The sequence below is a fragment of the Rhinopithecus roxellana genome, chromosome 15 (assembly GCF_007565055.1).
Source record: "Rhinopithecus roxellana isolate Shanxi Qingling chromosome 15, ASM756505v1, whole genome shotgun sequence".
NCBI lineage: Eukaryota > Metazoa > Chordata > Mammalia > Primates > Cercopithecidae > Rhinopithecus > Rhinopithecus roxellana.
Genome location: NC_044563.1, coordinates 22365336 through 22378969, shown reverse-complemented (window position 1 = coordinate 22378969; position 13634 = coordinate 22365336). Strand labels below are relative to the sequence as shown.

The 13634-nt window shown below is 35.8% G+C and overlaps 1 protein-coding gene across 2 annotated transcripts in view; it reads right to left on the bottom strand.

Annotated features, from left to right (window-relative positions):
* ANO5 (anoctamin 5) overlaps positions 1-13634 on the bottom strand; it is a 104479-nt gene that overhangs the window by 84405 nt on the left and 6440 nt on the right. For both annotated transcript variants that reach the window (XM_030917150.1, XM_030917151.1), the window contains exon 2: positions 9190-9236. In XM_030917150.1, the coding sequence (XP_030773010.1) occupies positions 9190-9236 (47 nt within the window). The remainder of the gene's footprint in view (positions 1-9189; positions 9237-13634) is intronic.

Below are 13634 nucleotides of genomic sequence, written 5' to 3'. Positions count from 1 at the left end.
TGCCTATCCTTCTCCAAACATAACACAGTCTTCATCAGACTGCAGCTAAAAAACAAGTCTTAAAATGAGATAGAGGGTTTTCTCCCACTTTCTTCTTTTTTTTCACAATCATTTTCTCTCTTCTACTTCCTTAGTATTTCCATAAAATTTTCTGAATAATCTTGCCTATGTCTATGAAATGTCATACAGACATTTTAACTTATATACCAATTTGAGTTTCCACATTCTTCTTACTAGTATATAGAAATATAACTAATTTCTATACAATTTTCTCATTTTTTACAACCTTCTTAAACTCAGTTGTAGGAAATTTTGTTTTTGTCTTTAATTTTGTAGATTCCTTGGGATTTTCTATGTATTTTGTCATGTCACCTGGAAATGGGGAGATTTTTATGTGCCCCTTTCTGATCCGCATACCTTTCCTTTTATTTTCTTGTCTTATTGCAATAACTGTCAGTACTATATTTAATGAGAAGGGTAAGTGAGGACATTTTGCCTTGTTCCTGATCTTAGGAAGAAAGTATTCAGTCTTTTACTATTAAGTATACTGTTAGTGTAAGTGTTGTATGGATGCTCCTTATCAGGTTAAAGTAGTTCCTCTCTATTATTGGTTTTCTGAGAGCTTGTATTTGTTTTTAATAAACGGAAGTTAAATTTTGACAATATCTTTTTCTAATAAAAATCACATGATTTTTATTCTTTAGCATTTGGTGAATTAGGTCAATTGTTTTTCAAAAAAATGGATGGAGATCAGGCGCAGTAGCTCACGCCTGTAATCTCAGCACTTAGGGAGGCCAAGGCAGGTGGATCACTTGAGGTCAGGAGTTCGAGACCAGCCTGATTAATGTGGTGAAACCCCATCTCTACTAAAATTATAAATATTAGCCAGGTGTGGTGGAACCTGTAGTTTCAGCTTCTTGGGAGAGGAGGGAGAATCGCTTAAACCTGGGAGGTGGAGGTTGCAGTGAGCCAAGATCGCACCACTCCACTCCAGCCTGGGTGACAGAGCAAACCTCTGTCCCTTTCCACACACACACACACAAATGAATGGAGCCTTACATCAATCCAGTAAACCCCACCTGGCCATGTTGCATAATTATTTTTATATTACTGAATTTTATTTGCTAATATTTTACTAAGGATTTTTGTTTCTACATACCTGAGAGATACAATTTATAGTTTTGTTTTTTTGTTTTGTTTTGTTTTGTTTTTTAACTGTCTGTCTCTTTTGGTACCAAAGTAAAGTAGGGCTCTAACATGAATTGAGAAGCATCGGTTTTTCTTCTATTTTCTGGAAGATATTGCATAAAATTAATGTTAATTCTTCTTTAAACATTTGGTAGAATTCTCCAATGAGACCATTTAAGCCTGGAGATACCTTTTAGGATAATCTAAAAATTACACATTCAGTTTACTTAGTAGCTACAGGGCTATTCAAATTATTGTTTTAATGTTGAGTGGATTATAGTAAGTAGTTTGTGCTTCTTGAGGAATTGGTCCATTTCATCTTAGTTGTCAAATTTATGTGTGTAGAGTTGTTAGTAGTATTCCTTTATTATCTTTTTGGTATCTATAGAGTCCATATTGATATGTCCTGTTTTATTCCTGATATTGGTTATATATGTCCCAGTCCAACCCCCTTTCTGCCAGTCTGGCTAGAGGTTTGCCAATTTTATGTATCTTTCCAAAGAAACAGCTTTTGGTTTCAATTATTGTCTCTAATACTTTCTAGTTTTCAATTGCTTTTATTATTATTTCCTTATTCTACTTGCTTTGGGCTTGTTTTGCTCTAATTTCTTATTTATTTATTTATTTAGAGACAGAGTTTCACTCTTGTTGCCCAGGCTGGAGTGCAATGGCGTGATCTCAGCTCACTGCAACCTCTGCCTCCTGGTTTCAAGCGATTCTCCTGCCTCAGCCTCTGGACTAGCTTTGATTACAGGCATCTGCCACCATGCCTGGTTAATTTGTTATATTTTTAGTAGAGACAGGGTTTTAACACGTTGACCAGGCTGGTCTTGAACTCCTGACCTCAGGTGATCCACCCGCCTTGGCCTCCCAAAGTGTAGGGATTACAGGCATAAGCCACCGCTCCCGGCCTCTATTTTCTTAAGTTGGAAGCTTATTACATATTTGAGACTTATCCTCCTTACTAATATAAACATTTACTGCTACAAATTTCCTTCTCATTACTGCTTTGGCTACATCTCTCAAATGATGATATGTTCCAATTTCCCTTTTATTTAGTTCAATTTTATTTGTCCCCCACCCCTCTCCTTGAGAACCTCTTTGACCCTTTAGATTATTTAGAAGTTGTACATGCTCCTGTTACATTTCTAACTTTATTCTATTGTGATCAGAAAACACAGTCTGTATGATTTCAATTCTTTCAGATTTGTTGAGGTTTATTTTATGGCCCAGGATATAGTCTATCTTAGTATATAATATGGTTTGATTATGTGTCCCAACCCTAATCTCATCTAGAATTGTAATACCCATGTGTCAGGAGAGGGACCTGGTAGGAGGTAATTGGATCATGGGGATGGTGTCCCCTATGCTTTTCTCATGATAGTGAGTGAGTCCTCATGAGATCTGATGGTTTAAAAGTGTGGCACTTCCCCCCTTGCTCTCTCTCTCTCCTTCTCTGTCATGATAAAGACATGGTTGCTTCCCCTTCGCCATCTGCCATAATCGTGTTTCCTGAGGCCTTCCAATCATGCTCCCTGTTAGGCCTGTGGAACTGTGAGTCAATTAAACTTCTTTTATTCATAAATTAACCAGTTTCAGGTAGTTCTTTATAGCAGTGTGGAAACAAATTAATACAGTATATATTCTTTCGTCACTTGAAATATTCTACTGTTGTTAGGTGGAGCAGTCTATAAATATAAGTGATATCCTATTGGTTGATGATGTTGAGTTTATCCATGTCCTTGCTGGTTTTCTATTTAGTTGTTCCATCTATAGGGATACTGAGGTATCCAGTTATAATTAGTTATAATTACAGATTTTGTGTAATACTTCTTTCTTTTTTATTAGTTTTTGATTAACATATTATGATGCTGTTATTTTGTGCATGCTCCTTTAGTACTGCTATAGGTTCTTGTTGGATAGACCCTTTTATCATAATTAATGTCCCACTATGTCCTGGTAATTTTATTTTCTCTAAAGTATTCTTTACATATATTAATGTAGCACTCCTTTATTATAATTAATGTTTGTATACATTTATTGTGATAATGTAGTTTTTTTGATGCATTTATTACCATGTTTTTACTCCACTTTGCAAATCTGTCTTTTAATTGGTATGCTTCGACCATTTACATTTCATGACATTCCTGATGTATTAGGAATTAATTGTGTCATTTTATCTTTTTTGTTTTTGATTTATTCCCTATGTCTATGTTTCTGTTTTATTTTTCAGGAATTTCTGTGGGTTACTGGAACATTTTTTATAATTTTATTTGAGTACATTTCATTGTATAGTTTTTTAAATGGTTGCTCTTGATATTACATTATATATATAAATTTATCACAGTCTAGATGTGTACACATTTTACTAGTCAACTGAAATAGAAAACCCTTAATTACCTTTACAGACCCAAAACTTCTTTGTTTATAATACACTTGTATTAAATATTTATCTGTATATATAGATAACCACAACAGACAATTAAATTTTTTAATTCGACTATAAAACAGTTTAGAAAACTGGGTGCCCTACATCCCAGCCACTCCAGCTCCAGCCATGGCTAAAAAAGGTGAACGTACGACTCAGGCCATTGCATCAGGGGGTGCAAGCCCCAAGCCCTGGCAGCTTTCATGTGGTGCTGGCCCTGCAGGTGTGCAGAAGACAAGAGTTAAGCTCTGGGAGCCTCTGCCTAAATTTCAGAGGATTTATAAAAACATCTGGATGTCCCAGCAGAAACCTGCTGCAGGAGCACAGTCCTCATGGAGAACCTCTACTAGGACAATGCAGAGGGGAAATGTGGGGTTGGAGCCCTTACACAGTATCCGCAATGGGGCACGGTCTAATGGTGCTGTGTGAAGAGGACCACCAACCTCCAGATCCCAGAAAGGTAGATCTACCCACAGCTTGCATCATGTGTCTGGAAATGCCACAGATACTCAAGGCCAGCCTATGAAAAGAGCCACAGGGGTTGTCCCTGCAGAGCCATAGGAGCAGAGCTGCATAGGTCTGTGGGAACCCACCCCTTGCAACAGTATCCCCTGGATATGAGACAAAGTCAAAGGAGATTTTGGAGCTTTAAGATTTAATGACTGCCCTACCTGGTTTTGAACTTGAAAAAGGTCTGTGGCCCCTTTGTTTTGGCCAATTTCTCCCATTTTGAATGGGAACATTTACCCAATGCCTGTACCCTCATTGTATCTTGGAAGTAACTAACTTGCTTTTGCTTTTGCAGGCTCATAGGCAGAAGGGACCTGCTTAGTCTCAGATGAGAGTTTGGACTTGGACTTTGGGTTAATGTTGGAATGAGTTAAGATGTTAGGGAACTGTTGGGAAGGCACAATGGGTTTTGAAATGTGAAAAGAACATGAGATCTGAGAGGGACCACGGGCAGAATGATATGATTTGGCTCTGTGTCCCAACCCAAATCTTATCTCAAATTGTAATCCCATGTGTTGAGGGAGGAATCTGGTGGGAGGTGATTCGATCATGCAGGCAGTGCCAGTTTCCTGTGCACACTGTCTCTCTCTCCTGCTGCCTGGTGAAGAAGGTGCCTCCTTCCCCTTTGCTTTCTGCCATTATTATGTGTTTCCTAAGGCCTCCCCAGCCATGAGGAACCATGAGTTAATTAAACCCCTTTCCTTGATAAATTACCCAGTCTTAGGTAGCATCTTTACAGCAGTATTAAAACAGACTAATACAGCTGTAGAATTCTGGATTGATATTTTTGGGGGGCACTGGAAAAATTTTGTACAACTTCTTTAGCCTGTCTAGTTTATGACAAAAAATTTGCTATCATTTTAATTATGTTTCCCCTATAGTTAAAGTGATGTGCCTCTCTCACTACCTTCAAGATTGGTTCATTGTCTAGTATTCAAAACTAGTTTTAGTTTGATTCATGTGAATTTCTGAATTTCTTTGAGTTTATCCTGATTACGGTTCCTTCAGCTTTTTGAATCTGTAAGTTTATATCTTTTGACAAATAAATGTTATCCTGTTTTTTGTTGTTTTTTGTTTGTTTGTTTTTTAGCTCCCTCTCTTCCTCCTCTCTTAGCACTCCAATGAGACAAATGTGGGATCTTTTGTTACAGTCCCACAGGTCCCTGAGACTCCGTTCATTTTTTTTTTTTCTCAATCTATTTCTCTATGAAGTTTGGATTGGGTAATTTCTACTTTTTTATCTTCAAATTCAATGATTCTACCTCTAGCGGCTCCATTTAGCTGAGATTTTTTTTTTAAGTTATTCTATTATTCAATTCTAAAAATATCCATCTTGTTCTTCTTTGTAACTTCTGTTTTTTGCTGTCACCTCATCATTGGCCCTATTTACTGTCTTTTCCTATTCATATAGAGATTTTTCTAGTTCTTAGTATTATGAGTAGTTTTCTCCAGAAATGTGAACTTTTAGGTATGATGAGACTCTGGATATTATTTAAATCTTCTGTTTTAGCAAGGCTTCTCTGACACCACTCTGTTGAGTTAAGCAGGGTGATGCCTCACTACACAGTGGAGGTAGAAGTTCAGATTCCTCACTCTGCCTCTGTGTATTGAGTATTGATGAAATGAGTATTGATGAAAGGATTCTCATTGTTGCTGGGTGGGGGTGGAAGTTCAAGCTTATCACTAGACCTTCACTGATCCCAATCTTGCTGAGAAAGGCAAGGGTACCTCATTACTGCTCCCAAGTGACCTCTATGATCTCCACACCATGGTAGAGTGTGGGGTGGAAGTGGCTTCTTTACCTCCAGGTGGTGGTGAAATTCCTGACTCTCCATCAGGCCACCTCTGTCACCACCCCATCAGAGAAGGGTTGTGGCATCTTAGTACCACTTGTGATAGTAGAAGTTCAGGCTCCCCCCATGGACTCCATTAACACCATGCAGGGGTGTAGGGGGAAGGGATGTGTTATCCCCCAGTGGAAATGAAAGTCCTGGTTCCCCAGCCAGCCTCTTCTGACACAAAACAGGGAGTTATGGCACTTTGTTACCAACAGGTGGGGGTGACAATCTAGTCTCCCCACTTGAGCTATAGTATAAAGGTTGGTGTAGGGCCACAGTATTTTTCTGGGGTGTTTGGCTGTAATAGAGCAGTTATTGACTAAAAGTTTACTCTATTTCTAGTTGACTCTTTTCCTGTTCCATTGGCTAGAGATAGTAGACATTTTTTGAGGTTTTATTTGTTTGTGTCACTTAGCATTTCTGGACTGCTGGCTTCTCCCTCACCTGTTCTGCAATATGTCAAGCAAAGAGCAAACTTTGACTCTTGAGGTTGCTAGCTGCTCTGCCTTCTTATCTTTAACTTTCAAAGCCTTCTTATGTTTGTTTTATACAGAGTTTCCAAGAGTTTTAACCATAGGTAGCAAAATGAATAGGGAAAACTTTTTCTACTCCATCTTTCTGGAAGGAAGAGCTGTATTCACTTTTGAAATGATTAATTCAATACTATATCCATTTGATAATTCTAAACATTAACAGCCAATTTTTGTCTTTGTTTCAGAGAGATGTTGGTTTTACTCCAAAATACTTTATATTGAAAAAAAAATTGCTAAACCTAACTATAAGTTGAGTCTAATAGGAATTTGGTATGACAGTGCTATTCTCCTAGGATTGAATCCATTCCTGTTACTTGCTTTCCTATAAAAGCAAAATTAAAAGCAAATAAGCAAACAAAACAAATCTAGAAGTTATATTTTTGCAGTATTATAATTTAAATTTAATTAAATACATTTCTAAATTTGGCAAGCTAAACATAAAGCCTTAAAAATTTGAGCAAAATTGTTTCAAGTGAAAACCTGAGCTTGAAGCCAAGAATGCACTAACCATTGTTCTTGAAATGTACAAATGGATACAAATCAGCATACAAACGTCCTGATGGAATTCTTTCTGTGTTCTAGAAGCTTATTCCTGGAACGTATATAAATGTGAAAGATGCACAGAAGCGAAAAACATGAACTGTAATTGAAGTTAATTTGAACAATACTTATACAGATCTGTGAGGAGCAAATTATTATTATGCTAATATGAGCAAACTGAAAATGACAACATATTTGTTATCACTTAAACTGGATCAATCTTATGAAACGAATCTTTCTTCAGTCCACTCCAAAGACATGAAAATTTTAACGTTTCATATTCTTTATTTCCAAATAATTTTCTTGACTCACTCACTTACTCAGTAAATATGTACTCTGTGCCATATTATGTCACTTCAGTTGTGGAGACACTGCTTTATGACAGTGGTTTTCAGTCTTTAGTGGCAAGAGGAATCACCTGGAATGCTTTTTTGTAATCACAACCCCTCAGTTTATTCCCAAAGATACCGATTTAGCAGTCTCAGCTTGGGTCCAAGAGTCTACAGTTTTTAGAAATTCTTCATATAACTCTCATTCTTATTTGTATATTGGTCTGCAAACTACACCATAAAATCACTGTCCTATATGATCTTCATAGTTCCCTCTGGTTCTCATATGCTTTTTCTCTCAGCATTTAGGTCACTGAACTTTTCTTTGTTAACTTTTAAGTTCAGAGATACAAGTGTAGGTTTATTGCACACATAAACTTATGTAATGTGGGATTGTTGTACAGATTATTTCATCATCGAAGTATCAAGCCTAATATCCACTAGTTATTTTTCCTGATCTTCTCCTTCCTTCCACCCTCCATCCTCCAAAAGGCCCCAGTGTGCGATGTTTCCCTCTATGTATCTGTGCGTTCTGATAATTTATCTCCAACTTAAAAGTGAGAACATGGGGTATTTGGTTTTCTGTTCCTGTATTAGTTTGCTAACCATAATGGGCCTCCAACTTCATCCATATTTCTGCCAAGGACATGATCTTGTCATTTTTTATGGCTCCGTAGTATTTTATGATATATATGTATCACATTTTCTTTATCCAATCTATCACTGATGGGCATTGAGGTTGATTCCATGTCTTTGCTACAGTGAATAGTGCTGCAATGAACATATACATGCATGTGTCTTTATAAAAGAATGATTTGCATTCCTTTGGACATATGACCCATAATGGGATTGCTGGGTCGAATGATATTTCTATTTTTACATCTTTGAGGAATTGCCACACTGTCTTCAACAATGCCTGAACTAATGTACACTCCCACCAACAGTGTATAAGCATTCTTTCCTCTCCATAGCCTCACCAGCATCTGTTATTTCTTGATTTTTTAGCAATAGCCATTCTGACTAGTGGGTCACTGAACTTTTAAAGGAACCCTGTAACTTCTAGGAATGTTAATGAGCTTATCCAGCCAACTATCAAATAACCAACCTATTCTAGAAGGATGTGTTTTCCAAGTAGAAATTTCAGTCATTCCTGGAAATTTTTTTAAATCCTGTTTATATCTGGCTGGACATCCTGAAACCATTCAAGGACGTCTACCTTTGTGAGAGCTACACATGGGATTCTGTATCACCTAGAGCCATCAGAAAAATAATTTCATTGAAATGCCTTTAACATGCTTATATTCAATATAGAAGCAATATAAATTGTTTGTATCTTTCTTAAAATTTATATAAGAAGGTCTTTGGTTAAAAGAATTCTGTATTTTTACAAGTTGTATTTAATTTATTTATTGTTCTATTTAATGTGTTTATGCAGTTCATGTTGAACCCCAGTATAGTCATAGATAAGCACCAATCATACTAATAACTGTAAAATAATAAGCTATCACTGACTACACTAACATTACATTATAGCAAAATTTTAGCCAAATACTAGTATCTTGCATATCAATGATCAGCATATCTGAGTTTATTTCACAGGGAGTCTCAAAACAAATCAAACATCTATTTGTTCCCTTATAACATTTAGAAAAGATCCAATATTAAATCTGCATTGAACATGGAACTTGCTTCAGCTACTAAAAAATGAATAAATTAGAGGACAAACTAGAAGGTATTATAAGTAGGTAAGTACAAAGACTTAACCTTATCTTGATTTTTTATTCTGACTTATAAGGAAGCTAATACATATATATTTAACTTACCTCACTCATTTGGAAAGAGTAGTCTATATGTTTATCGGCGTGTTCCCCTAAATTAAATAAGAAAGAGAAAAACATGTTAAATTAGCCAACTGATCAGAATATGTTCAGAAGTCTGTGTAAGGAAAAAATACGAATTGAATGAATTAAAAAATTCAAAGAAAACATACTAGAAGAAAAGATGCAAGGTTATTCAGGAGCTAAATTGTTTAAAACAGACTCCAAAAGAAGTCTTACCTAAAACTGCCTATAAAAGCAAAAGCATATAATACTGATGTGTAAAATGTAATCTCAATTACTGAGAAATAAACTTAACTCTGATCAATGCAGTTATTAATCTATAACCACAAAACCACTAAGAGCAAAATACCCAGTAAGGTGTCCATTGATATCTCTTAATTCTCACCATGTGAGATTTAATATTCTCTCAGCTTGTTTTCCTGATGTCAAACCAGACAGGTTGCATTTAGAACACTATCAGTTTCTAAATAGGCCAAAGTACTTTCTGGACATACAGATATCCCCATAATGGTTATGCATTTAGTCATTTGCACTAAAATACATGTTCAGATAAGTTTATGACACTAAAAAAGTTAAAGATAGAACTGAAATTCTTATTTTCTAGTGGTTCCAACTTGAAAAAACCCTAAGATATATCTAAGTCAAAAACTTCATACACACACACACACACACACACACACACACACACACACACACACACACATATATAGGAGAAAATATCACAATGGGAACCGCATAAAATGCTAGCACTTTAAGTACAAGTTAGTGACTACAATTTTAGAAACAGGATAGAAAAACTGGTGAATGAAACTGAACAGAGCCCAGAACAAGACACTTTATTATATGGAAGCTTGATATTGAACCATTGTAGGGGTTGATTAATGTCTCTCCTACACCCAAATTCATGTCCATCTCAAACCTCAGACTGAAACCTAATTTGGAAATGTAGTCTTTACAGATGTAATTAGTTAAGGACCTAGAGATGAAGTTATACTGGATTTAAGGTGGGCCCTAAATCCAATAGTGGATGTCCTCCTAAGAAAAGAAGAGGGAACAGAGGCTCAGAGGAAGGCAGTGTGAAGATAAAAGCAGAAATCAGAATGATGTGTCTACAAAGCCAAAAAACACCAAGTATTTCAGGTGCTATAGTCTGAATGTGCTCATGGTGCAGAGCTCTTGTGAATGGTATTAGAGTCCTTATTAAAGACATTCCAGAGAGCTGCCTTCCCTCTTCCATCACGTGAAGACACAGTAAGAAGATGTCATTAATGAGCTAGGAAACAAGCCCTTACCAGACACTGAGTTCAGTACCATGATCTTAGACTCCACAGCATCAAGAGCTGTGAGAAATAAATGCTTGTTCTTTTAAGTAAAAAATAATAAAATAAAGCAATTGTAGAAATCCAAAAAAATATTTTAAAAATCTACTATTTGTATAGCTTATTCACAACCCAAGTATAATAGTCCAATTCCTTTTCATAGATCACACAAATCACTCAGCTATTCTCTTAAATAATTAAGCCCATTATATACATTAATTTATACTTGACAGAAATTCAACTATTATAGGTCGGCTAGGGAATAAGGTTCAAAGTTTTCTGCAGAGGAATATTTTGATTTTTGATTTGTACATTGGTTAAAACAAGGCTTGGATGTGAAAATAAACACTGACTTGCAAGAAAGCTTTATTTTATTTATAATTTTATTTTATTTTAAAAAGCAGATGTATGGTTCATAGCTTTGCTGGTATAAGATGGGGTCATTCTTGATATAAGTTTTCTGCCTTTGGCAAACAGTAAAATTCTTTAAAATTAACTAAAACCAACCTATGTCTCCAGCCTCACCCTTTTGCGCTCTTAAGTCTGGCCCACTAGTCTCCTTTCAGATCCTTATATCTTCTTTCAGTTTCATTCTACCTCTTTGTGGGGCCTTAACACACAATTACTCCTCTGTAAGGAATGCTCTCTGCTATGGATTGAATGTGTCCCCCAAAGTTTGTGTGTTGGAAACAATCTGCAATGCAACCATGTTGGGAGGTAGGAACTTGAAGAGGTGATTAGGTCATGAGTGTTCTGCCCTCATAAATGAATTAGTGCTGTTATCACAGGAATAGATGTGTAACTACAAAAATGGATTTGTTATGAAAGAAAGTTAGGCCATCTCATGTATGCATGCTCTCTCACCAAGTGATGCCTTCCACCATGTTATGACACAGCAAGAAGGGGCTCACCAGATGTGTTCCCCAATCTTGGACTTCCCAGCTTCCAGAACATGGACCAAATAAACTTCCATTGTTTATAAATTACCCAGTCTGTAGTATTCTGTTATAACAGCACAAAAGGGAATAACACACTCTCTCACTCCCGACCTTGCCCTGGGTAATTCTTCACATCTGTCAGATATCAGCTTGAAAGTCACTTTCTCCCCAGGGAAGCCTTCTCTCATCTATCTGGCTAGTTCAAAGCATCGATATATCTCTACTCGATGGCACTTGTCAGGGTTTCAATTTTACATGAATATGTGTGCTTTTTTATTAATATCTTTTTATCCCCAAAAGAAGATAAGTTTCTGAAAAGTGAGCACAATTTCTAATTTTGTTCTTTTAGCATACTGATCGGCAAATGAAAGATGGCTGATAAACATTCATCAAAAAATTGAATGAGCAAGCCGACAAGGGAGCCAAGTTTTTCTACCACTGTGGCTGCAAATGAAAAGCGAAAATATAATGATAACTTGCCATGCACTAGGCACTGTGCAAAGAGGTATAACAAATATTTACATGACATTTCCTTTGTATTACATATTATAAGTAATCTAGCAATGAATTAAAGCATGCACAAGAATGTGCATAGGTTATATGCAAATACTATGCCATTTCATATAAGGGACTTGAACATCCTTGGATTTTGGTACCAGTGGGGTATCCTGAAACCAATGCCTGTGGATACTGAGAGACAACAGTACTCACACACATACATAACACATCGACACAACTTCTCCCTCTAAGTGATAATTCAAATCCTATATCAGCAATTTTAAAGTACTGTCTGCCAATCCCTGTCAAGATATAATTTATTTTACTTGTAGTATGTGTCACATTTACATATTTTATTTTTTATTTAAAGTTTTATAATAATATTAAAACCATATTTGTCTTTTCAATTCTGTCGACATTTGCACTGATGATGCAAAAACAATGGGATAAAACTGCTGGTGCCATCATATGAATCAACTCCATGGCACCATACTATACTAGTAGTCATTATATTCTCCACCATTATGCACTCTCAGTATAAAAAGAAACAAAAATGTAGTTTAACTTAAAAATGTCCTTGATAAACAGTAAAGCTTATGAAGTTTATAAAATCTTGATCCTGAACACACAAATTTTAATAATCTATAAAGAAACAGGAAGAATGCATTAAGCGCTGCTGCTGCATTCCAAAGTACCATGGTTGCCTCATGAAAAAGTACTTTACATTGCAAGATAAAGCAGCTAAATTTTTCACAAAAGATCATTTTAGTTGCAAGTATGATAGGAAAACATATAGGGTCATACAGACCTGACTATTTGTCAGATATTACCTCAAACATTAATGACATGAATCCATCATTTCATGGAAAACACCTGAGAGTATTTACTGCCAATGATAAAATTCGAGTTGCAAATGAAATAATTTTTATAAACTTGTGTCCGTCACTGTGAGCTTAACAGATTCCCAAGGCATTTCTGATGAAATCAGTGATGATGTTAGCATCACGTTTTGGTATTTTAAAGTGAAATATGTCAACATTTGGAAGATCTGTATAACTCAATAGATAACTGTTTTCCAAATAAGCAATACATGATGTTACAAAACTATGCATGAGAAAAAGATACATTCAAAGTGAAGGACAGACCAACAGATTTTAATGCAGCAGTGAAATAAAAGTTCATTTCAGTGGTTTCAAATTCTACATTATATCTAACTTTAAAGAACCTATTATACATTGAATATGCGGGCAAATCAGAGAAGAATATCCATAATTACTCAAAAACTCTTTAAAATTATCCTCCCTTTTCAACTATAGATCTGTAAGAGGTCAGATTTTCTTCATACACTTCAACCAAAACACAACACATCACAACAGAGTGAATGTAAATGCAGATATGAGAATACCTATATTTTATCAGGCCAGAGATTAAAGAGATTTTTTTTAAAGTAGAACACTGCACTCTTATCACTAAATTTATTTTGTTTTAGAAAATATACCTATTTTCATAAAAATACATTAAAATGAAATAGAAGACTCCTAGGCATGAGAAATTTCAGAAGATGCCATTTAAGAAAATAGGAGAGACTGTTAATGGTGGGTGACTAATAGAGCAGACGCTGCAGGCTACTGACAAATATCTTTCCTCCTCCTCCTCCTTCTTTGCTAATAGA